General features: G+C 35.6%; 3 protein-coding genes across 8 annotated transcripts; 2 read left to right on the top strand and 1 right to left on the bottom strand.

The window, feature by feature from the left end:
• Positions 1-169: 169 nt before the first annotated feature.
• rho-4 (rhomboid-4) lies at positions 170-20,749 on the bottom strand. 4 transcript variants are annotated; one of them, XM_053761184.2, is made up of 7 exons: positions 20,395-20,749; positions 14,084-14,342; positions 9,808-9,846; positions 4,379-4,619; positions 3,679-3,892; positions 2,995-3,148; positions 170-2,291 (listed from the first exon to the last, which is right to left on the bottom strand). In XM_053761184.2, exons 1-7 carry the CDS (start codon positions 20,479-20,481, stop codon positions 2,146-2,148), a joined length of 1,140 nt encoding a protein of 379 aa, XP_053617159.1. In that variant the 5' UTR covers positions 20,482-20,749; the 3' UTR covers positions 170-2,145. The 4 variants fall into 4 exon arrangements, with proteins under 4 accessions (XP_053617159.1, XP_053617160.1, XP_053617161.1 ...); XM_053761185.2 differs by having other exon boundaries at positions 4,379-4,583; XM_053761186.2 differs by lacking the exon at positions 9,808-9,846.
• LOC128679146 (uncharacterized) lies at positions 11,967-13,719 on the top strand. 2 transcript variants are annotated; one of them, XM_053761189.2, is made up of 2 exons: positions 11,967-12,350; positions 13,055-13,719. In XM_053761189.2, exons 1-2 carry the CDS (start codon positions 12,030-12,032, stop codon positions 13,436-13,438), a joined length of 705 nt encoding a protein of 234 aa, XP_053617164.1. In that variant the 5' UTR covers positions 11,967-12,029; the 3' UTR covers positions 13,439-13,719. The 2 variants fall into 2 exon arrangements, with proteins under 2 accessions (XP_053617164.1, XP_053617163.1); XM_053761188.2 differs by having other exon boundaries at positions 11,967-12,356.
• A 200-nt stretch (positions 20,750-20,949) lies between the features above and the next one.
• On the top strand, positions 20,950-26,362 carry Mks1 (Meckel syndrome, type 1). 2 transcript variants are annotated; one of them, XM_053761201.1, is made up of 8 exons: positions 20,950-21,088; positions 21,350-21,820; positions 22,145-22,355; positions 22,893-23,048; positions 23,801-23,927; positions 24,561-24,796; positions 25,301-25,483; positions 26,224-26,362. In XM_053761201.1, exons 2-8 carry the CDS (start codon positions 21,552-21,554, stop codon positions 26,272-26,274), a joined length of 1,233 nt encoding a protein of 410 aa, XP_053617176.1. In that variant the 5' UTR covers positions 20,950-21,088; positions 21,350-21,551; the 3' UTR covers positions 26,275-26,362. The 2 variants fall into 2 exon arrangements, with proteins under 2 accessions (XP_053617176.1, XP_053617175.1); XM_053761200.2 differs by having other exon boundaries at positions 20,951-21,186.
• The last annotated feature ends 8 nt before the right edge of the window (positions 26,363-26,370 follow it).

Genomic DNA, 26,370 nt, shown 5'->3' with positions numbered 1-26,370 from the left:
AGCGAACCAATCACTTTGCGCCATTGTAACGTAACGACGACCATACTGCAATGTGATTGGTTCGGTGCGTTTCACTTGGAATCGATTCGATGGTGAGAAGTGAAATGCAGACCAGCACTAACCTCTCTGGTCTAAGGAACTGGTGAACAATTGAAATGAAACTATTGAATAAAATAATTGGCATGTATTTCGACTTAGCTAACTTCACTCTCACATGAACATTGTGCATTCGATTACATAACAGAAACTTAATCTAGCTTTAACTAACTCTTAAATAAATAATCAAAATACCCACCACATTAACATTTCGCGACTTTATAATAAAAATATCTAAATTAAGATGAACACAAATCTTTTCTTTTGGTTTAAAATGTTTGTTTTGCTAGGAAAAATGTAAAAATATATCAATCAATCAATTTTAGAGCAAATTGGAGAGACTTACTAGTGTCGTGAATCCTGAAGATATCTAAAGCGAAAAAATTGCAAGTGAAAATTGGTCGTTAGGCCAAGCGTGTCAAGAGGGAGAAAAGAATACTGCATGACTTTTACTAAATGATTTGATGTTAACAACGGTCTACTACGGACGTGCGGGACGGGTGGGAGCGATGCGGTATAAGTTGATTATCACTATAATAATGGTTATTGTAACAGATTTCTCAGGACTGGTTGTCGTAAAGACACTGTCAGTGTTTCAGAAAGTAATATTATTAATACTATATAACATTACAAAAACAACAGATATACATCTTAATCACAGCAAACTATACATACAAAATGTTAAAAAAATACTCTGATACAAAATGCACTTACGATCTATTTTTTTTTATATACACATTTGTCTAAAAATTCCCATAGACGATTTTTGTTAACTGGTACAGTTATGAAAACTGTCCAGTTTATTCTTTATGTAAAAAGTTAAGGCACATATCAATACTTATTAAAATTACAATTTAATAGTATTATTATGGCAAAGTTGTAAAAACCGTTTCTGTACGGCATTTAAATATAAATCAACATGCTTCACATGCCGCAATAATTTTATTATACAAATAAATAAAAATAGCTTACTTTGAACCTATACAAAAATCTTCAAGTGAATTTAATTCAAATTAACGAGTTTAACCAACGAGTTTAACCAACGACTTTAACTCATTAATTAACGAAACTTGACACATCTAAAAAAATAATGACTTATTTTTTTAATACTTTGAGTCACTTTGATCAACTACAAAAGATATTTCAAAAATATATTCCCTGTTTTGTATACTGTTGATATTTTTTGAATAAATGAAACTAATTTTATATTTCAAATTAAAGCTGCCTGGTGCATATAACCAAATACTTATACTTACTAACATAACTACGTGCACTAAATTTACAAACTCAATTTTATAGGGAAAAATATTCAAAGGCACTTTTTATAAGTACAATTCTAAAGCTGAGAAAATGGACATGTCACAAAATTGATATCTAATAATAGAAATAACGATTTTTACCCATCCAGTAGCATACTGGTTACAAATAACAATTAGTTCGACTAAAGGAACTTTCAGATTTAAAACAGTATCAAAAATGATTACTAGGTAAGGCAAGGCGTATACGCGTACTACTAATGAATTTCTAAAAATAGTTTTCAAAATTGTAAATTTCTATTATCTAATACTGTATAACAATACAATTTGTGCGAACCGATACATGTTGTCGAATTCAGCGTAATTACAATTCAATATTATGAATACTTGGTTTTGCTTAATACTTAAAAAATGCAAGAGTCCGGCTTTGGAACTAAATTATAGTTACATATAAAGTAGTCTCAAAAAGTTTTCAAAATCTGAGGTATTTTCTACTACTGTTACAAGTGTGTATTAGTGGCAACACTGGTAATTGTCATTTATAGTTCATATTTTATAGTTCGTTATCGTTATTTTTATTGATTAAAATTCACAACTATGTATTGAGATAATGTGAACATAAAAATGATTACTTATATTTGTTTTGCCACTGGATCTGATAAAAGGACCCACCCTCATATCCGATCAGATTACAGGAACAAGACAAGGACTGATTACAGTCTTGCCGATTAATTACAAACTATAAAACGACAGGCACAAGAACTATTATTCTATAAATCACAAAAAGTCGAGCTCACAGGAACCTCTCGGTCCAGAAAATGTTGGCCAGGATCCCTGATATCATGAGCGAGAAGTAGAGCACCACCGCGGCCCACCATAACCGCTTCTCCCACTTCCTCCTCTCGAGGTTGCGTAGCACTCCAATGCCAACTAAGAGACCTGGAACGATAGAATAAAAAATTGTATAAAAAAATATATAAGGTACATAAGCAAAGTCAGCCGTAAAATTATTCCAGTTTTGTAGTACCGAATATTTATAATTCCACTCCGCGGTTTTTATTATATTTAATTCCAAATTAAAAGTATAAAATTTACTTTTTTTATTATATCTACTATCTGATGTAAGGAATTAATTATGGCAACAATTGGCACAATTTGACATATGAAGCTCTCTTTAACATTCGGTTTTCTCAAAATAATCCAGCCATATAATTTCTCCACTTTCTTGACAACTGTACGTCTGGTTTAGGTCTGATTTTTCTTGTCTTGTCATCTTTCACTGACTGTTCACTACATATCCACCTTCATACCGAGTCTTCACACCATTAAGTCGCCATTTTGCAATTAATTTGGTTTTGTTTATGTGCAGTTGACTGTACATATGGCTGGACGATCGCGAACCCTTGCCACGGTTATATTGTGAGGACGCGGAGACTATACTGTGGAGGTTTGCCACGAGTAGAAACAACCGGATAGATCAGAAAAAGTCTTTATTGAATGGATCCCCCCTGTCTGCCCTGACACCTATTTATTCTCTTATCCGTTCGTTTGAATCCGTAATTCAAATATATTTTATTTTTAAAACTAATAACTACTAACTGTCAGACCGTGACCATAGAGGTAACCACTTTACATCACATACCAGCGACGGCGCCAGCTAGATGCGCCACGTAGCCGATATTCTGCTTGATGTCCGGCCTGAAGTACCGGTCGTACACCGCCGTGCCCACATCCACGCCAGCCAGAAGCAGGAATACCAGTAGCTGGATGATCGCGAACTCCATTTCCTTCCAATTCTGGAAAAAGAGATTTAAAAAAATAAGTAAGGAATACGATTTAAGGCCGGTACAGAGCAAGTGTGTAATGAGGATGTTGTAATGGTTGAGACCCCCGCCTGTGGATCGAAAGGTCCCAGGTTCGAATCCTGTTCGTGCCACATGAGTTTGTATACCAATTTGGCTCATGTATATTAGTTTTCATCGACCACCACTTGCTTCCGGTGAAGGAAAAACATCGCAAGGAAACCTGCAAACTTGTTGATTATTAACTTGTGTGTGAAGTGGAGAAGGCAATGGCAAACCGCTCCACTAATAATGCCAAGAAAGCAGCTACGTGTGTTTCATTCCATGTAATTACCACGACTCTCAGTCCTGAGGATTACGACTATGAAGAAGAACATACGTTCTATACAATAAATGCGCAGGCGCACGCATACTACATCGTTTAAACATTACAGCAATAAGATATATTGATAGGTAAGTAAAAGTGTTTCCTCGATTTCTCGTTGAGAGTTGGAGCCCAGGTTTCGCTTATCTATCTAACACACCATAATGATGGTAGCAATATGAGCTGCGATCAACGCGTAGACGCCTCCCGAAGCGCCGGCCAGGTAGACCTTGGGGTCGGTGAGGCTGGTGGCCAGGGAGCCTGCCGCGACCCCCGCCAGGTAAACCAGCGTCACCCGCCACCAGCGGTGGACCATCTCGAGGGGGACGCCGAGGAACAGTTGAACCAGTAAGTTGACTAGAAGGTGTACCACGCTGGATGGAAAATTAGGAATAGTTATAATAATGTGACGTGTAGTTCCGTACGACTACTAATATCTTCCCGCAGATGTCGTACGAGGCGACTAAGGGTATAGGCCTTAGCAGGTGATAGGAAATAGCATTTTCAAGGAAGCAAGCAGGCTGTTGTGAAATCACATATACCATAACATATAGGGTATATGTATCTTCAACTTTTCAGGTTTGTTTTTACGCTGACCACCGCTTCGAGGTTTCATACGAATAAACAGAAAATAATACACTTGTCACATTACCGGACAAAACCATATTTTGGTTGTTTCTCAGAATCATATGACCATAACTCCAGCCATTTTTCTTTAAGTGTGTTATTTGCTTACACAGGAATGCAGTCAGAAAGGCAAGTCAAGTGATCGAAAGGCAAGACAATAAAAAACAGAATACCACAATTATCTTAAACTAATCACAGCATTGTTATGACAATGAACGTCGTAAATAACTCACCCCACATGCACCAGCATATACGTCAGAAACCGCCACGCCTCTTGACGTTTGTTTGGGTTGTAAATGAACAGCTGTGCTATTGGTCCATTTGCTTGGGTCATGCCATGGCTGGCGTCGTAGCAGAAAAGGGCTATTTCCACTAAGGATATCAGGATCATGCAGACGGCTGGCGGCCAGCACGTGTACTCCTCTTCGTAGGTCCCGTCTGTGTATGTGAAGATGCTTCGGCTATGGATTCGGGCTTTAGACGTAACACAAACAAGAGGGTAGGGAAAGGAACGGTGGAGTTGATTTTGATAAGTGTTTTGATTCAAGTATGTTACATATTAATTTGATTTTTAAGGACCGCCAATTTTAATGATTATGCCAAGTGAATGAGTTGATCAGAATTGTGATTATTTTTGGCAAATAGATTTTAGTTAAATATTAATAGTACGGTTATAATTTAAAATGATTAATAAAGCCAAGAATAAGACAAGTAAATTTATGATTAAAAAAAAGAACGTATCCAATGAAGTTTTTAAATCATCAGAAACATTAAATGGTAGTTTTTTGAAAATTTGATTGGTCAATTCAATGGGTCAAATTGATTGGCCGTTTAAATATAGACAGATCAGGAATAGAGCACGCATGGACGGAGTGTCATCGCCGTGGTCCAGACAGGATGCATTAATCAAAAGCGGTTTCAAAATTACCATTAATTGAACAATGGGACAGGTTTATTCAAAATTGCGCAAAAAAATTACAAAGGAAAGTGCATTTGTTTTTTTTTTAAGTGTCGTATTTACAATAGTTGTTTTTTATTTCAGTAAAAATATGTGTATATTTGATAATTTTATTTTGTATTTCGGGAAGGGTTATGGGACAACATAAACATAAAGGGGTAGAGAAAAAAAATATTTGTTAGTAAGTTACATGCATAAATTATATCTATATTAGAGACTTGTAAATAATGAGAGATTTCGCATGTTATTTACAAAAGTTTAATAGTTATTTAAGTTAATGACAAATCAGAATTAAGTTCCAATTTTATGTTAAGTAGATAGTTAATAAAAAAGATGTCAAAGTAGTTATGTATAATAAAAAAAACTATGAAACTATTGACTTTACAGGGAAATAAGTCATAATTTATTTTGCAAATCGAAACCACAAATTATAAAAAAGCAAACACTTTATAAAAACCTAACAATAGGCATTTATTCGATTTGCAATTTAAATTTAGTTAATAAATAATAAACAAAACAGTTCAGTTAACCTCATGCTTAGACCTGTGTCTTAGTTAACCGCCACCTTGAACCCTCCACCTTGAGTTACAAGACCATCATGACATAATCTCACAAACAATCTGACCAATTACCAGAAATGCATGGTTACAACAATTTAGATGAGAATAACATTCACTTAATGACAAATAACATAGCTACAACAAGATTGGGACATATTCCCCAATAAATACACGTGATATTCCCCTTAAAATCCCCATTAGCCACTCATTTCTAATTTCAACAGAGAAGTGTTTTTAAATGCGTTTTTAAATTCATGTATTTTTTTTCTACGAAGAGTTTGTTAACATATATGTAAGACTGTTTGTTCTAGAAATAAATAATATTAAACCTACCAATATATTTGGAAAGACTTTTCACGCATTTCAAAAGTTTTTGCCAGCGCTGTCTGCAATAATTCGTGAACTTTATCACACTTTTGGATCTCTGTTTCCTTTTACACGCCTTGTACCACATTTTTTTTCAATTAACACTCATACAGATAGTTTACTAAATCACATTTCAACGAATTTTCTCATCACTCACTATTCTTTTTTTCTTTTTGTTGATCTATACTCACAAACCTATAACCGAAATAGTAACTTCGCGAATTTATTTTCCAATTTAAGGTTTACAAGTGAACATGTCCAGCGCAGGTCAACTATGACTAAACACTGTAAAACCATTCCCTTTGACCACAACCTCGGCTGAGTCAAAATAGACTATTACATCGTAATAGATCAACAATGGACATTGCAAAATTGTGTTAAATTGAGCATTGTGCAGTAGTCTCTCATCTTTGTTAATATTTCCTTAATAGAATTATAATTATAGCAAAGTTTGAGTAATTTTCAACTACTGACAGAAGAGTATCATAATATCTGTCTATTTTATGTGGTGTTTCATGTTCTACAGTTATGACGATATAATAAATTATAAATAACTATTGTTGATGTTATTTTCCCTACAAATTATAAAACAACGTCGTCATTTGCGTCTGTCTGTTTAGAATTTATACCCGAAGGTTTAAACATAACATTCATATTAGAATTGTCGACTAGACAATCAAAATATGTACATTGTTTGTCTATCGATATACAATATCTGTGGTACCATTGCGTCACAGACCGTGGATTGCTACTATAATCATTGGCCCAGCAAGTCTTTGTTACTAAATAAATACTTAGTCCACTGTCTTCTTCATAGTCGTATTCCCCATGACTTAGGGTCGTGGTCATTATATAGAATGAAACACACGTAACAACTTTCTTGGCATTATTATAGGAGTGGTTTGCCATTGCCTTCTCCATTTCACACACAAGTTAATAATCAACCAGTGTGCAGGTTTCCTCGCGATGTTTTTCCTTCGCCGGAAGCAAGTGGTGTTCGATGAAAACTACTATACATGAGTCAGATTGATTGTATACAAACTCATGTGGCACGATACATACTAATATTATAAAGAGAAAAAAATATTTTTCAATGAAACTCGAAAAACGACTGGGTCAATTTTCATGAAATTTGGCACAGAAATAAACGAAACCTACAGGAGTTACATAGGTTACTATTCTATTATGGTTTTACCCGAACGAAGCAGGGCCGGGCAGCTAGTAACAAATATTTACAAAAAAACAATTCTGATAAAATAAAAATCCGGTTTGATATATCTCAAACCGACATTTTATCAGAATTAGACACACTCGTGAAAGAAAGTAAAAATAGGTATATAATTTCTTTCACGAGTGTGTCTAATACTGATGTTAGATTTTATCAGAAGTGGTTTCCTTTTCAATATACATAGGTATATTATTTATTATCGATTCGAAAGATGTGTGTCGCTTAGTACGAACAGGGTGTGAATTAAGATATCGCAGATAAAGTGATTAGATTATACGATACAATGTTATCCTGGGTATTGGGATATCGGAATACCTGTTAAAATTATTAATAGCAGGTACATACGTGCTGGATGTTATTATTCACGAGAAATTACATTTTCTGTTATTTTCGAATATGTATTAATACTATTGGGAAATTTTCGTATCGTTCAAGTTGAAAAATTATTGCGTTTTGCGTTATGTGTTGTGGTTAACTTGTATAATAATAATACTATTCAACCCAATAGCCCTATACGTTGTAGTATACATTATATTCCAATAGTCCTGCACTTTCTAAAAATTGTTCGCAAGTACATCTCCGTGGTGTGCTTGGCGAGCATGCTTTGGATCGTGCCCCACACCATTATAGATCAAACATCTCACAAGGCCTCTACATGTTGGACCCATGTCCCCATGCAAGCCTCAAAGGACCGGGCTACGGCCCGTGAAACTTTTGAGAGATACAAATAATAATAATATTCTTTATTGTCTTGAAAATTACAATTTTAGAACCAAGGTTGGGCCTTTCTTTTAAGTATATAAACATTCTTTCTATTGCTTATATACCTCTATATACCCGTATTACAAAGTTGAAAAGTTTATTTGTATGTATATTTGAGCGCGCTAATACTAATGAGCACGTGAATTTGTTTGAAACGCATTGTGTTATTTCTCTGTATGATTGCTTCAAGGGTGGTCAGTAGTTTGTAGCTTTTTGAGAAATTACTATATGATATAAAATTGTTTATTTGAATTCCTATATTCTATGGCTAGTCATCTAATAACGCTAAATTAGTCAGTTCAGCTAGTTCTAATAATAACAAGGATAGCGATGAACTAAAAAAAAATGAACATATTTTTCATATAATTTCCCAGAAATATTACATGTTGGTGACGTTAAAAATTATTAACCATTTATATATTTGCTACATTACGACCTCAGTGGCGCAGTGGTAAAGTTCTTGCCACTGAACCGAGAGGTCCCGGGTTCGATCCCCGGTCGGGTCAAGATGGAAAATGATCTTTTTCTGATTGGCCCGGGTCTTGGATGTTTATCTATATGTGTATTTGTTATAAAATATAGTATCGGTGAGTTAGTATCCCATAACACAAGTCTCGAACTTATTTTGGGGCTAGCTCAATCTGTGTGATTTGTCCTAATATATTTATTTATTATTACTCACTAGCGGCCCGCCCCGGCTTCGCTCGGGTAAAACCATAATATTTATTATACACCTAAACTTTGCTCAGGAATCACGCTATTTATTTTAAAAAAACCCGCATCAAAATCCGTTACGTAGTTTTAAGCAAACATAGGGACAGACAGACAGCGGTAGCGACTTCGTTTTATACTATATAGTGATTTGACACACATTCAGTCCATAGGTATCATTTGGTTTCCTACGAATTAGTAATTTTTACGACATTGTCACGTTTCATTGATAAAACCATTGTTTATTAAATGAGTAGTATGGATTATTGTGTAAGGATTGGTTTCTTTAAATTGTGCAACTATTAAAATGTGGTTTTATTATTATATTAAGTGGCAAAAACCATAAATTAGTGGCAATTAGCATATCTTTTCGATGCAAAATTAAATATTTACCAGTATTAAATTGACTGCTGTACTTTTATCAAGCAGTTTCATGTGTTTGACGGTCTGTCTGTAGAAAATAAAATTAAGTACTAAAATTACTAAATTATCTGTAGAGGTATGTCGATGCCTTGTTCAAGAATATGTATGTTTAGTGTATGTAGGCCGTAAAGTTTGAATACCAAAAATAATTACGTGAACAGCCTTGATTTTTTTTTGCTAATTAAAAGTTTTTTCAAATCATTAAAAAAATATTTTTTTGCCCCACAGTGGGACACGCAATATAGTGATAAAAGACATATCAATCATATTTCAGGAGATACCTATCCATTTATACATGTGTTATATATACATATAAATAAAACAATTTATGACGTTAAAAGCTACAACAGTATAAATACACAACATTATTTTCCTGAGCACAAAGAAAACAAACAAACGTATTCAAACCCGAAAAATTTATAGTATAATTTTTATGAAGGCTAAAATCGATGTTGAAAATAATGATTTTTCCATCCAACTTTTCAACTCTAATGAATGATGATGATCTATAAGCACAGAAAGGACAAAAGCTCTCTCTTTCGTCGCATTTTAAACACGGATGTACAGAATTATCAGTTTTTGTTAGACACAAAACATATATGGCAGCAAAAAAAAAACAACAAATATAGCGATTTTATAGAAAAAATTTAGTACCGCTGTCAACAGGGACCGCTCGAAAATATGTCCGTGGAGCTAGAGGATATTAAAAAAATAATTGTTAATCACATAACAATATACAGCAATATATAAAACAGACAAAGGAAATAGCCAATAAAAGTATAAAAATTAAATCCAGGCAACTATATATACATAAATGTATTAATCTACACATAAACATTAATATATTACAGTACGTACAAATTTAATAGGAAGAAAGTTTAAATCTGAAGCTACCTCGAAACAAAACATCGGTTTGTAAACAAATTAAGTAGCATTTAAATCCATGTCAGTGATTATGAAAAAAAAAATTGAAGGAATGCAAAACAATAATAAATCTAGACCGGATATAATATCCGAAATGTTAACAGAATATAATACAAAAGATTATAGCATAGCCTATTCAGTCTGCAAAAAAACATGCCGTTTCAGCCCGTACCGGCTACGCTCATGTAAAATCATATTGAATTCAGTGTAATCCTAATCGTACCTCAGGAATTTACCTATTTATTGGTGAAAACCGCACGAAAAACCGTATTTACAGTATTATTTCGAGTAACCGTATTTCGAGTTTAGCGTCAACAGACAGACAGATGCGGCAGAGGTCTTTGATGAATATGTGAAAAGAAGTCAAATGATTCTTTTTAATCTGAGATATTTTTTTTAAACTAATACCATATCTAACTGTTGAGTAATATTTTTCACTACTCCGACAACCTAATAATATTTCTAATGAAATAATTTCTTTGAAAATTTATTATTTACAAGAACTCTCGATGTTAACGTGTTGTTGTTGTCTTGTCACATCCACTTTTTAGTAGGAGTTAATCCTATACTCGATTTTACCACAACGGAACGGTCGACATTTAGTTAAGATTGTTAGATCAATATTTTCTACTGTTATAACGTCAATAGATATTATAACGCAGAAACAAAAAAAAATATATAAAAAACACGTCAAAATTTAAAACTTTCAGATGTACATACGTGGGAGAACACTAGGTCAATTATTTAAATGCCACAACAAACCATATCGAGTTCTAAAATGAAACAGCGTCATCTAGTGGCCATAGGTAGAAGCGATTTTTCCCTATACCTGAAACTGAGGTTTACGTGCATAATATATTATTGTTTCACTCGAGCGTAGCCGGGACGGGCAGCTAGTATTTTATATTCAAAACTAAGTGGACGAATGTACAGTTATTTATCCTACTAATATTATAATTGCGAAAGTTTGTGAGGGTGTGTGTGTATGTTTGTTACTCTTTCACGCAAAATCGACTGGACGGATTTTGATGAAATTTGGTACACGGATAGAATATAACCTGGAATAACACATAGGATACTTTTTATCTAGAAATTCTCACGGGAGCGAAGCCCCGGGGCGCAGCTAGTATTATAAATGCGAAAGTTTGCGAGAGGATGTGTGTTACTCTCACGCAAAATCTACTGGACCGATTGTTATGAAATTTGGTACACGTGTAGAATATAACCTTTTTATCCTGAAATTCCCACGGGAGCGCAGCCTCGAGGCGCAGCTAATAATGTCATAATTAGAAAATAGTGTCAACTGCCTGTACTTATAATAACAAGTTTATTTGTTAGACAAAAACCCCGACTTTCAATATTCATTTCGCTACAACTTTTGAACGGCTGAACCGATTTTCATGAAACATGGCTAGGAACACTCGGGATAAAATTACCTATGACACAAAAAAAATCTAAACGAAAATCGGTTCATCAGTTTGGGAGCTACGAATCTACGATGCCACAGATAGATACACACGTTAAACTTGTAACACCCCTCTTTTTGCGTCGGGGGTTAAAAATTTTCAAATACAACGTCTTAAGCGACTTCCCTTCATACGGTTCATTTTTCTGGTGGAACGTCACAAATAGGCAAAACGGCCATAAATACTGGAATCTCTGACGAAGAAGTATAGTGTTATTATACCAACAAGTTATTCCGCATGCGTTTTGCGGTGAGATAATATCGCATAGTGAAACGATAACATCAACGAATATAGGCGTAGGTGGCGCAGACGACACGCGTAACGCGCAAGCTTCACTCAGTCTGTCAGCGTGCGTCATCCCACCCCCGCTCCCCGCTCCCTCCTCACGTCAAGCGCAAGCGGCACACAGTACACGCCCGACGACGCAAGGGGTGACACGTGCGGCTTCCGCCAATTCCGGACCTGGCCCAAGTCATAAAAGTCGACATGTCGGACAGCAAAGAAACGACTTTAGAATTCATAGAAGACTACAAGGCACGAAGATTGCTATGGGACACGAAACACCCGAGTTATCAGGACAACACTATGCGACGTGCCGCATTGCAAGACTTGGTTGAGAAATACAACATACCTTTAAACGCTGTCAAGAACAAGATAAAGAATTTGAGATCGTACTTCTGTAAGGAACAGCAGAAAGTGGTCAGCGGGGTGGAGACGACTTGGTTTGCTTACAAGGCACTTTCTTTCCTTTGGGAGGTCAGCATATTAGCAACGAGGGAAGATAGACAAAGCACTACCAGTGAGACTGTAAGTGTGGGTATGCTTTATTATTTTAAAAAATCCTAACTAGAATGATTGTATGACATTCAAATGGTTGGTACAAACAAGGATATAGCTTATCATTAGCTAAAATCCATTTCCATCAAATCATCTATACTATTATTATAAAGAGGTAAGCGTTTGTGAGTTTGTATGTTTGATGCGGGTAATCTCCGAAACTACCGAACCGATTTAAAAAATACTTTCACCATGAGAAACGAACATTGTCCAAGATTGCTATAGGCTATATTTTATCTCAAAATTCCCATGGGAGAGAAGCCCCGGGCGACATCTAGTCTCATAATCAAATTAAATGGCCCAAACTACAGTGATACGGTGAATATCTCGTCACTTACGGCAAACATGCATGCATGTTGGCTAGTATTATTATTACCGACGCACGCTGCGATACGGGCACTATTTAAGCCAGCTGTTTTTAGATCTTACTGAAAGTATTATAAGATTACAACAAATAGAAAATTGAGGTTCATTTAATGATCAATGCTTTATGCTAATGCCAGTGAAAAACAAATAAATACATTCACATACTGAAATAATTGTATCGGTCACTTTTATATCCTGCATATGAAGTATTTCTTAGTTGTGCTGGACAGCTCTTTCACTCCAGGAAATGTGACGTCCACTCGCTGTCATACAAGACTTGTTTGTAGTGTGACCTTGATGAATTTCAGACGCCAGCGATAAAAATAGAACTAGAGGAAGACAATGATGAGGACAGCGAAGACCAAACTGAGACCGTTGAATTTTTAGTTCTCGATGAAAACACAAGTAAAAAGAGAAAACTTGACGTCGTACAAGAGGTAGCGCCTGATCCTATACAAGTGCAAAAAGAAATAAGACAATGTATTAACAAACCTGACGATCATCAAGATAGACGAGAGGAAGTTTCCGATGAATACAGCTTATTTGGTGAATATATTACTAAAAAATTAAGAAAGCTGAATGCTAGAAATAAAGTCGTTGCTCAAAATAGAATAAGCAATATCCTCCTTCAATTGGAAATGGACGAAATAGTAGAAACGTCGACCAGCGGAGTCGAATGGAGTACTATTTAAAACTACGATTCATACCTACAATAAACCCTTGGTTGGACGCACCTATCTGCTGTGGCGAAAATGCGCGTACCCTTTCGCACATCGATATTTTCATAGCGAGCGAAAGAGCCATGGTATTGTGCGTAGCAGCAGTATTGGTATGAAATATCACGCGCAAAGTTGATAAAATACAATTGTTTCTATGGTTTAAATTGTGAAAGGCTGTGTATTTTATTTTACAATATAGATTTTCTAAATCATATTCTTGTACTTTTTCAAATAATATAATAAAAATTGTTTCGCATTCCTCAATTATTAAAAAAAATATATAGAATGCATGCGCTGTTTATGTTATTCATGCATCTAATGCACTAACTAAAGGTACACATAAATAACTACATATCTACAATGTTCAATCATTAGTATCCATCCATAACTAATAAAAACACTACATTTGGCAAGTGCATCTCCACATTCTCCATTCCACATATACTTAAGATTATGTTAAAATTTATAAAATTATTTTATCTTCTTGAGAAGGTGTAATTTCGAAAAAGATACAGAATTTGTTTATTATAATTATTGTAAAGGAGACACACATCCCAGTTCCTTGCACACTAGCACGCAAAAAGGAGTATTACCTATGTATTTCTAGCAAATATTCACCTATAGTATCCACTGGGTTCCTCTGTGGTATGATGGAATGGACATATCTGGCGACGAAATGTCCAAATATCGCCTTCAGGGCCGGGTGATGCATCATCTCGACGAATTCAGCGAAGTCCAGATAACCTGAGTTGTCTCTGTCGGCGAGGCCCATGATTTTCTCCACCACATTGTCAGGTAAATCGTGGTCGTACTCCCTAGATTCTATTATCGCTTTCAGTTCCACGTAGGATATCCTGCCGTCGTTGTCTTTGTCGTACTGTAAAACGAAATGGAAATTAAAGTAAGATTTATTTTTGTGTCAAAGAAAAACAATAGAATTTGTATAATCTTTCTAATAATCTAATTTTGCTCCACATATCAAACGCTGGCTCGGATTGGGATATTATTAGCGTGAACTATTATTGGGATATTATTATTGAATTTTTGCAGAGATCTGCAAAAATTCAATTTTTAACGTTCAACCGTTAAACGCTAACACGTTACGTTCATTCATTGATAACGTGTTAGCATTTTTTTTCATCCCTAAGCGGGTTCCTTTCACAATGCGAGAGATTTACGCTGGCGAAACAGAGAGAATGCTTGAAAAAAATACAAAAATGTTAATTCCTTCCCCTCGCTATCTCTGTTTGGTCTAATTTGAGTGGTAGAGAATATCATATGGCGTTAAGTCCACCTTTAGTACATAAATTTTATAATTTTGTGCATTTTAAAATTAAATAAACAAACAAGCTAGGGGCGCTGCGAATTATTTTCCCGCCTTGACTAAAGAGAAATTTCTCGAAACGAGAATTCTCGAGCAATGAAAGAAAAGGGTATAACCATAGATAAAAGAAATATATATGGTATAACTATAATAATAGATGATGAATAGTTAATTGTCATACTTGTTAAGAAGCGGTAGCGTCTAGACATCGTAGGTCCATGTCACACATGAAGCCATATGGGTTATTATGTCATTGAATTATTTTAACCTAGCTGTTTCTGATTTATGTACAAACCAAGCCAGAATATTAACTACCATTAGGGCTGCTATATTAATTCAAAGCTTTATTTCTCTGAAGAAATCAATCAAATCTGAGAAACCCGGTAAGTATTAAAATTTGTAAAATTAAACTTGTTTCATGTGTATTGATTATTAACTTTTAATAAAGCTCATAAGTACAGTCAACAGCACATCAAGTTACCATGCATAAACCTCTACAGCGCGGTAATAGCGGCGAGTTTGTAATGAATTTGGGTAGGTTGATGTGCTGTCGTCGTCTGTACGTATTTTATAGTTTTCAATAATGACTTTGTAAATTGTTCATAAATCATATTGAAAATGTTTTCTACAGCGTGCTTTAGGCTTCCGTACCTCAAAAAAAATACGAAGCTAATATATAATCACTTTGTTAATATTTATAAGGCCATTTGTAGATACTTTTAAAATATTTTCAGCTCCAACCGATGTTGCGCGGTTGCCTTAGGGCTCCACGGAGCACAGATTGAGAACGCTGATCTAGACTGTTTTGGATCTATGCGTAGACCACGACAGGTTGACTGAACTTGTGCATTGTTTACATTCAGCAAGTACCCGTGTTTACTGTGACCTAATTGGCTGGCACTTCGCGCTGATAACAATAGGATGGGCATGTGTTCATTGTCTATAGTGATTCATTGATAACAATTTGTTTACAGATCTATTTCGAAGTCATCTTTCGATTCCATGCATACACACAGAGTGAAAGAAAACATAGAATGTGCCAGACGCTTCTTCCGCTCTAATTGTAAATACAAAGTAAAGGCAACTACAAGTTAAAACTTGGTAGCGGATAGGCAACTATGGCATTTCCAAGGAGGGTTAACATCAGGCGGGCGATTGTAAAATAATGGCCGATTAGGATATGATTTTTAAAATTTCAATATGGTCTAATTTTCACTGAACCAAGGCTCCACGTGACATATCCTGAAAATGCGGGAACACACCAAGATTAGAGAGTGCGTAGTAGGAAAAGCAGTCCTATTCCCGATGGAAAAGAATCTGGTGGAAGGAGTAAACAATATTTATTTACACCGCTGACCAGCAACGCCGCGGATGACTAACGTAACATTTACGTATTTATCAGGCTGATAACAGATATGGAGTAATATCGTCCTTCGCGCGATTCCTGTTATAGCAAACACATATTTTCGATTATCAGATACAAAGACACAACGCGGCGCCTATATGTGTTATTTTATATGTACCTATATATATATGCACGTCGCTTTGGAAATTAAAACAATGTGGTGAAAAACATCGGTACTATTATTTGTGCGAAAATTTGGTTGTGACGTTGTGAGGCGTTTCACGCGTAATCTATTGGACGAATTTCGATGAATTGAAGAATACTGAAGGTATTTAACATTCACCTTAAAATGTTGTTGGTCATCAGACTAAGAGCGCAGTGAAATAAAGAGAGAGTGACACCAAGAGGGGGACCAAAGTATGAGAAAACCTTATGATAATTTTCGACGCGGGCCGAGCCACATTATACATGTTACAAGTCAATCCTCGAAGCTCCGGTGCTCTTAGGTTTGTCTAGTGATTGTCTGACTTGAAGTCTTAGTCAAAGCTCAAACAAACGAAGTTTTTCGGCCTCTGACTGAAGAATTTTCGTCAAACCTAGGAGAAACTAATTTGGTCAGGCAAACGTCAAAACTCAATTTAATGAAATCGGGGTTTGACCAGTCAAACTTCAATCGAAACATGGAATGATAAAATAATTTACAGAGAAAGCATAAACTTATTTAAATGTGTTACGAGTACAGTCGACGTTTGACTGAGTCTGCCAGTCGCTTCTAGGGTCGACTAAGCAAAGCCCGAAGCAGATTATTTTACTTTCGACGTTTGACTGAAAAGTTATGAACTTCTAGGTTTGACTAAAAATACTTTAGTCAAAGGCCGAAATTGGTATTTATTTCGAGGTTGGTCAAACCTCGGACCAGTCATTCCGCGAAGAGACTACCTACATATCGGCCTTCGACTATGACATACATACGAGTACAATACCTAGTAATCTAATGGGCCGAGTTGTGGGCAACAGCCAGCTGTGTAGGTACACAACTGAAAATAAGATTACAATACCGGACGTGAGGAAATTCATGTGTCACGTGATACGATTTAAGTACCTATCAAAGTACTTTGCAGTGACTTAATGAGGGAAATAACTAAATCGCTCCCGCGGAAAAACGGAGCAAGTGTGAGTCGGACTCCCGCAAACAATTAGTTCCTAGTTCTACTGAGCAGTAGTAGCTTAACGTAGGAAAGTAAAACTGGAAATAGGACGAATCATTAGTATATCATTATATCATATCATCATCATAGTAATCATTAGTATCTGTGTGATTTGTAATATATTTATTTATTTATAATTATTAGTGATCATTATCACAATAGCTGCCCTTATTTATCGCACCTTATGTGAAGTCTACACGTTACAGTTTCCCCTTTTGCGTTTGATGTTAGTTAGTTTCTTTTTAGCCATATCCTCTGACCATCCCCCTGCGACCTACTTTTAGGTACTTACATTCAGATTCAAATCGTACACTTTTCTCCTTTCACATTTTCTCACGATTGGTATAGAAATATTTTTATAGTTTCAGAGATTGGCGCGTTGAAAACAACTTTGTATGAAAATTGCTGTTATTTACTATTTCAAGTCAGTTTGTGACTATACCTAGGTAGGTATCTACCTAATCTTGTAAAGCAATTTTGTTAGTTACTTTTTTATTTACAGCGATAAGAGAGAAGTGTAGTAGGTAACTCTGTTCACACTAGGTATTTAAAAAGAGGCCAAATGATACTAGTTCTTAGATTTTTGGGAAATACTAGGTATGTATATAGGTATTTTTTTAATTTTGACGTGAAAACTTGCCTGTGAAGTCTAATCGAAAGATAAATAATAATAATTATTAATTATTATAATAATAATAATATTATCTGAGCGTTTTCCCGGTTTTTTCCTCAGCCGTGGAGCCCAGGGTTCGCTTCTCTAGTTCCTTTTCGAATGCGGCATTCCTCATTATCAGACCATTGGCACTCTTACCATATATGACGACATCAAGCTTTTTTTCTTGGGTTCGCCCCTACTTTTAGTGCCAATAAGGGAAAGATTGCATAAAATCCAAGGGTTAAAAAATGTCTTAGTCATAACTGATGGCAGCCGTGATGGCCAGCAGTGCACACGCTACAGTTTGACGTTTGGCCGACTATTTCTTAATACATATGACTCACAAGGAAAACAATTGGAAAATCTGATGTCTCATGCAGCCTTGGAAGCTAAATGCTGATTCGTATCACTATGGAGATGCGAATTTGAATACAAATTACATAAATTTAATTCGGTACCTAACTATACTTATTATAAGGTCATTATTATTGCTTCATGATATTAGGTTCCTAGATCTATTTTGATAAAAATTTCATGTAGGTAGATAGGTATTCGGGTTTGCGTGAAAGGGTCACAAACATACAGACATGACAAAAATCTCACTTATGTTAGTAGAGTAGGATCATCAGTACCTACGTCAATACAAAGCATAATAGGTAGGTATAAAGCAGCATCCCGCTGTCTTTCTGTCTGTCCCTATGAAAACCTAGATCTTCGATAGGTGCAACTGATTTAAACTGATTTACGGATTTTTAAATGGATAAAGTGATTCAAGAGGAAGGTTTAGGGATTATTTCCTATGGTTTTACCAGCTAAATGTATTTTAGTGTAAAATACATTTTCAAAACAAACACTGAAACTCGGGAAAGCGTATCCTATTAATCTCGATCATTTATTTACTTACGCGGCCGACCGTTACATACCTAACTACTAACCAGGTAGGTACTACGTATTCTAAATACAGACAAACGGAGTGATTCATAGTTTAGGAATCCGGATAACACATTATAGATTAATCCAATGAAAAAATTGTGAAAATGTTTCGTAAACATACTAAGGTTTCGCAGTAATGCTACACCTGCAACCCATTTAACGTATGTAGTCTAAATAGTAAGACTACTAGGTAGGCTATACCTACCACTCCTACCAAATCCCGATCATTATCTTTTGGCACATCGCGATTTTCCAGTCATTTGGTAAACTGAAAAGTATAAAAAATCATGAATATTACAGTACAATGTACATGTTTCTCCTCATCGCAGCGGCTGGTTTACAGTTTTGGTACTGTGGGGCCCAAGCCTCACAAAAATTTTTAACAATAAAAAACAAATAGAAACAAATACTTTATACCTATGAGAAAAGTATACAAATACGAAAATATTTAGTCTGATTTTTCTATGAAGGTCTCTCAATGTCAATCTCCAGCTATCTCCATACTATCCAATGCTCTGATTTGATGTGAAAGAAGTACCTATAAACACACTTTGACATTTTATAAATTAAAAGGATTTCATGAATTTTGAAACTATGGATACTTATTTAATTTCCATTTGAAAGTTCATTTATAAAAATGTTGTTAATCTGTTAAAACTAATTTTTAAATTCTGTAGACCTGCCAAATATTAGTATGATATAGGAATCGCTGTCTCAGTAAATAAATCAATGCTTAAAACTCAACTGTTAGCGAAAACAGTGTTAATAAATTAACAAGCTGTAAATTAAGCTAAAATACTGGTCATTATGATTACAACTTGGAATGCAGTTGTATTGAATTGAGAACAGCCTTCCTCAAACTTGGATATAGAAACTAAACAAAAAAAAATTCTAGTGTGTCTATTAATCCCAGAAATTCACATTCTTTATTTAAAAATTTAACTATTTTAATTGTTTCGAAAAGGAAAAAAAGGGATCTGAAGATCCAGCTATAGAAGAAACAAAAGTACCTATCTTAGAATCCACCAGCTGAATTAAGAGGATGAACTTTGATCACCATGTTTACATCCCAGAACACTTTCTCTTTTTGTTAAGTACAATGGAGATAGTGGATACAATAGGAAGGAGTCTTTTGACATATTGTTTAGCAATTCATTCTATTTTTTTGCTTTTTTTTTTAGACATTACTTAAAGTATATTAATCAGGAACTTGGGGACATGGTCTCTGAAAGGGAGGCACGGGAATATATATTTTTCAACTATATTCTAGTTCAAAGTAATGCTAATGCTTTTTTTTTTCTTCTGAATAAGTTAGATCTTGTTTGTTTTTCAATAATTCTAAATAGAAGAAAAGGTACAAGGAAGAAGGACGTGTTAAAATAATTATAGTATTCAGGTTTTTGTGGTGTAAGTAAACAGTTATATGTGTGTTATATGGTGAGAAAGAAAAATAATATATTTTACCTTGTTAAATATTCGTTGCCAGTACATGTCTGATCTAGTCGGTGTTAGCGGTATAGAAACCGTCGCTTCTCTCTGTCCTGAAGGCATTTTCACTAAAATTCCGGTAAAGTTTATTCACCAAGCGAAAAATAACTGGTTTGGACTAAAAGTAGCACATCACTAAAGCGAAAAATGTTGCCGAAACAACATAACTTATAAGATCGTCTTATGTATTACTTTATTTATGAATATCGCTCTCAATTGAGTTCAATTTCTTATTTGGAAATAATACGATAATAACGATATTACCTACTATTTACGTAAATCACAACCTACCCAAACAACACACGCACAAAAACTAAAAATAAAAATCAACTGAATGAGAATTAAAAAATGAATGAATGAATATAATGTATACATGACATTAGTGACAGTAAATTTTAGTTGGTTGGTATTACTTTTATTGAAATGTTGCCATCATATTTATTAAATATCAGATTATATCCGATTATCGATTTGGGAAATGTGTGTGTTACCCACTTTATTTTGTTTTCTTTTAGTTGTCATAGCAACAGCATTGTTGTTTAGTGAGAAATGTCAAACGGTTCGATGGTGTTCGTGTTCGTGAGATCACTTGAAATTTTAGCATGTTCTCAATTCTCATTTTAGTTTGTTGATTATTTTGTAGCACAGATTACTTTGGAGTTTTACATTGGTTTGTAGTTAAGACTAAGTAATGAATGATTTTATTAGATTTAATAAAGTCGCAGGTGTTTATTGGTTGAAAAAACCTTTAGAAAATGCTGAAATTAGGTATGGACGACGAATATGTAAAATACATACCAGTCTATTCTATCATCATAACTTTAATTCGTCTATAAATTGAAGGGCCCTCTACTGTGTCCGTATAATGTGGGAAAGAGCTATATTTCACCATAGATCAACAAAAAAGTTATTTTCACCATTATACTTTCAGAGTCAAATTAAAACCAAAAGATGGCCCAATATCGCTGCCTAAATTCGAAGACTACACCGCAACATCACAGAGCAGCATTCAAAGGAACAGTACTCAAGAATACACATTCAAATGGCAAGAAAAAGTGTTCAGTGCATGGGAGCTCCAAAGATATACAGATGTTCACAACTGTATTATTGATACAGAGTTGACATACCACAATATGATTCAGAATTCGGAGTATGAGCCGTCTAAAGTATTTACATATATTCATGAAGATTATTATTTACCATTACCAAACAGTGATGGAGATAAGAGTAACACATCTAATGTTAGTTTAAGTTCTTGTATGGAGAAGTTGAAGTTGAAGGAAAGAGTTAGTAGAGTAGTGGAGAGCAGTTCAATGGGAGATCTCTTTCGGAGTGAAGACAGTTTTATCTGTGAGCAGTGGATCGCTATGCACGTAGTCCTGGACAATTCAGAATATAATGAGTATGTTATTTTTGCATATGTTTACGAAGCCATGAGTTATCCTTATACTGACATAAAAAAGTCTGCTGCATCTCTCTGTCTGAAATGTACATATATTTACACAGATTTGAAAAATAATGAAAAGGAACATTGATTATTTATACAAAACTAGCTGTTTATTGTAATAAATTATACACCTTAACCTTCCTCAGAAAACACAATATCTATTTTAAAAACCTGATTCAAAATTCAATTACTTTTAAGATCTCAGCATACATAGGGACAGACAGCGGGAAGAGACTTTGTTTTCATATTATATACTGAAGATAAAAAATAATCTTTCAGGGATTCTCATATTCTGCTAAAACAAGAAGCGCTGCTAGTCTCCTTGTACTACAACACTGCCCACAACTATGTGATTCTGTCCCCCAATGTCAACGACTTGGAGTTGAACCCGTACAGTGTGGAGACTGCCACAGGAGCGCCGCTGGAGTACCAGTATGGGATTGAAGTGGATTTTGGGGAGCGGGAGGATTGTGAGGAACTGATGACTTTGGTGAGAAAAGATTATGACTCCAATCCTACTAATATTATAAATGCGAAAGTTTGTGAATATGTTTGTTACTTTTTCACGCAAAATCTACTGGACCAATTGTTATGAAATTTGGTACACGGGAGAATATAAACTGGAATAACACATACTGGTACTTTTTATCCCAAAAGTCCCACGGGCGCGAAGCCCCGGTGCGCAGCTAGTAATTTAATAAATCCATAGTTTGATGCATAATTAAATGTTGAAATTGTACATTCTCTCTAGAATAAAACATAGTGATACTATTATGACATGTAAATAAGACTTATATTTACCTATGTTTTTAATAAATATTTTGAATTTTAATTTAAAGACAGCCTATCTATTGCTAAAATATTATGTTTAAAACCTTAGAAATTGTTAGCTGGCATCTGTTTCTTAAATGACGTCATAACGGAACAACAGATTGAGATGATTTTTAGTGTGGAGATAGCTAGTATAATAATAAATCTAGACTAAATATATGCAATATATTAACAGATGACAAACAATGTTTTCCAGCTCCACAAACTCCAGAAGAAGTGTGAGAAGCTCCAAAAGAATTTGATTACCTTTTCGTCACCCCCTATGGGTAGACGGCAGACCTGTCTCACCCTGGAGATACTGTCGGCTGAAGGCTTCGAGATGGACAGCTTGTACGTGGAGTACCACATCAAGGTTTGAGAGAAAAATACTTTAAAATAAATTAAATTCATTGGAATTAAGACATTTTTCTATGTGGGTCATGTTTGAATACTCCTTGTCCCAGCCGTGGGGACATAGAATAGTTTATTAATGTTTTTTTTTATAGCATCACTCTTTTTGCCATTTTCTGTTTAGTCCTAAACTTTTGTTAACTTTTGAAGTCGTGTGAAAAAAAGATTTACTGATCTTCTTTTCTCTCTCTCATCTGATCGTTTTCCCAGTTTCTTCCTCAGCCATAGAGCGGCGGGGCCTAGGGCCCGCTTCCTACTCTATTCTCCTCCACTTCGAACGGTTTTCGGGATTCTTAGTTATCGTTCTTCTTATCGAGTGTGTTATTGCTAACAGTCTAATAGCCAGTCGCCTAAAGGCATTAGACATGACTTTTACATCTACCGGTATTAAGTGGCAAGTAGTCACATACACACTTGTCATGTTTGAGTGTGGAGTGTTTTGCCATTGCCTTCTTCACACACAAGTTAATAATCAACCAATGTGAAGGTTTCCTCACGGTGAAGGTTTCCTCACGATGTTTTCCTTCACCGCAGGCAAGTGACGGTCGATGAAAACTATTATGAATGAGTCAGATTGGTATACAAACCCATGTAGCACGAGTAGGATTCGAACATGGGACCATTTCATACAAATTTAGTTATACAAATTTGGAATTCGAACCTCGGTTTTAGTTGCCCTTTATAATGGTTATAAATGATTAGTTTACTTGAAAGATTCCAGAGTCAATGGAATGCGAGGGCAGTGTCCGCGGCCGGAGCCACGTGTCCAGCTCCGGCGGGGCGCCGCGCTGGGCGCTCGGCTGCCTCGTGGAGCTGCGGCTGGAGGTGGATGTACATATTGGTGATACTGAATTATATTTATTTATAGCACAGTCGTATGTTTTCTTATTCCTTTCTTAATTTTGCGCCTGCAAATAAATTAAAGCAACAACTTTATAAATACACAAATGTTGCCCGGGGCTTCGCTCCCGTGGGAATTTTGGGATAAAATATAGCCTATAGCAATCTTCGATAATGTAGCTTTCTAATGGTGGAAGAATTTTTGAAATCGGTTCGGTAGTTTCGGAGATTACCCGCCTCAAACATACAAACTCACAAAGTGACAAACTCACAAACGCGCTTACCTCTTTATAATAATAGTATAGATAAATACATATTATTACGCTGGTTTCCCAAAATACAATGTTAAAATAGTTTCATAAAAACTCTGCCAGGAACAACGATAGCTGGAAATTGATTGAAAAAAAAAAACATACTTAGATAAAATTTGGATTACATGTTTAAACATTATAGTTTTACGCCTGTTTAAAAAAGTTGTTGTCACAAATTTTTGTATTGTAAATTATATACTACTTTTGCGCTTTGGAATGTTGAAAACATGTTAGTTTTATAAAATCTCTCGATTATGCACTATGATAGCCAATGAGACACAAGAAGATAATTATATATTTTTTACTTCTTTTTATATCTCTAGAACCGGAACCTTTACAAATATTCTTCGAAGTTATATCCACGGATTGGTGGGGGCGCCACCGCACTGAAGGCTATAGCTATCTCCCTCTGACACTAGCCCCCGGCCGACACAAGAAGCAGCTGTCCTGCTCTAGACCCGAAGAGATAGACAAAGTCAAAGCGGAGAGCAGAAGGTTTTTTGTTGGCGGCTGTCATTTGATCAAAGATTTAGAAGTGTTGGCGAAGCCACAACTTCAGGTGGGTATTTTTAGAAGTAACAAGAATGAACTGAGAAGAACTCTGTGTAAATAACTTGTCAAATATGTACACAAGGCACACACAAGGCTTTGTCTATATATAGAAAATACTTTAAATAAATTAACTAGCGAATATTACTCGTGTCCTACGCAGTTAAGTGGTGCTTCCTGCGTTTTGTCATGATTAAAAAAAAACTTAAATTGACCCGGCAAAAAAATTTAAGTAATTTTAAAATGTTACTTGTCAAATTTATCCAACTGCAGCGATCTCAGATAATGTCCTGAAACAGCCGCTAATCCTGGTCGCCGCTATATTATACAAGTCATCGTTTTACACTTCGGCACCGTTCATAACTACACTAGTTGTTGCTCCGCGGCTCGACTTGGCAAAAAATAGTATGACACTCTCTATCTCCATAACAAAAATCACCACAATCCGTTGTTGCGTTTTGACGGACAAAAGACACACTTTCACATTTCTGTTATAAGTATGTATTGTGTCCAGAACACGAGTTTCACCTTCGTGTCGACGGGAACGCTGTCCGTCGTGTACGACGTGGTGTCGCAGGGCCCCGGGCCCGCGGCCGGGCGCGGGGCCCTGAGCGGGGGCGCGGGCGGGGGCGCGGGCGGGGCGCGGGGCGCCGCAGTGCTGCGCGGGGCCGACGTTGCACTCCGGCAGTACACAAAGGTAATTATCGAAGAAAGATAAAACATTTTTTGTCGCCCGTTATCAGCTCGAAGCGCTGGAAGCTTTGCACCATAAAATATATATATTTATAAAGAGTGCTCTGCGAAAAATAGTGAAAATAATGATAAAATCCAGTCTCTTAGTAAAGTTTTCCGAAATCATAATAAAACTTTCAAAAAAATTCCATAATGTTTGCTACGTGGAAGAAAATTTTAGAGAGAAATAAAATTCATAAAATAAGAATACAAACATGTTTCATAATATGTTATTTATCTATTACCATATTATATACAAATTCAGAGTATGATTGACTATATAGATTGACTAACATAGTAATGTTAGTCAATCTATATAGTCAATCAGTCATCACTAGCTAAGACGCCACCACCAATTGTCAAAATTCGTGCACCAACATCCCGCTTGCCAGTCAATATCAGCGATCTATTAGTAGTAGTCAATAAATTGTCTAAGCTTTAGACAGACGTGCCACGAAGACTCACCGATGACGAGATACGACGGAACAGCTCCAGGAAAGACTAGCTCGTATATAACCGCTATCACATTGCACCGGTTTCCTCCTGTACCACTTTAAACTTTATTTTCAAGTTGTTAGAGACTACTTTTGTATGAAGAACTTTTGTGATTTCCGTTCTTTGCTTCCTCTTTGGAACAAGGAGGAATCTTGGGAGACGAAATTATTCAATTTATATAAACGATATTTTTTTGGATTTTATTTCTAGGCCCGCGCCAGACTGGCGGCCGCGACTCGGGACTTGCCCAGCGACCTCTAGCGGCGAGGAGTGAAATGAAAAAACAGCGGTCGCTAAAAAAACTGGTCAATAAATATTCATACTGTCTGATAAATTGTTTTTTGTTTTATTGGAAAA

Source organism: Plodia interpunctella, chromosome 21 (assembly GCF_027563975.2).
Source record: "Plodia interpunctella isolate USDA-ARS_2022_Savannah chromosome 21, ilPloInte3.2, whole genome shotgun sequence".
NCBI classification, from domain to species: Eukaryota; Metazoa; Arthropoda; class Insecta; order Lepidoptera; family Pyralidae; genus Plodia; species Plodia interpunctella.
The sequence above is the reverse complement of the archived record's forward strand: the minus strand, read 5'-3'. Positions and strand labels throughout refer to the sequence as shown.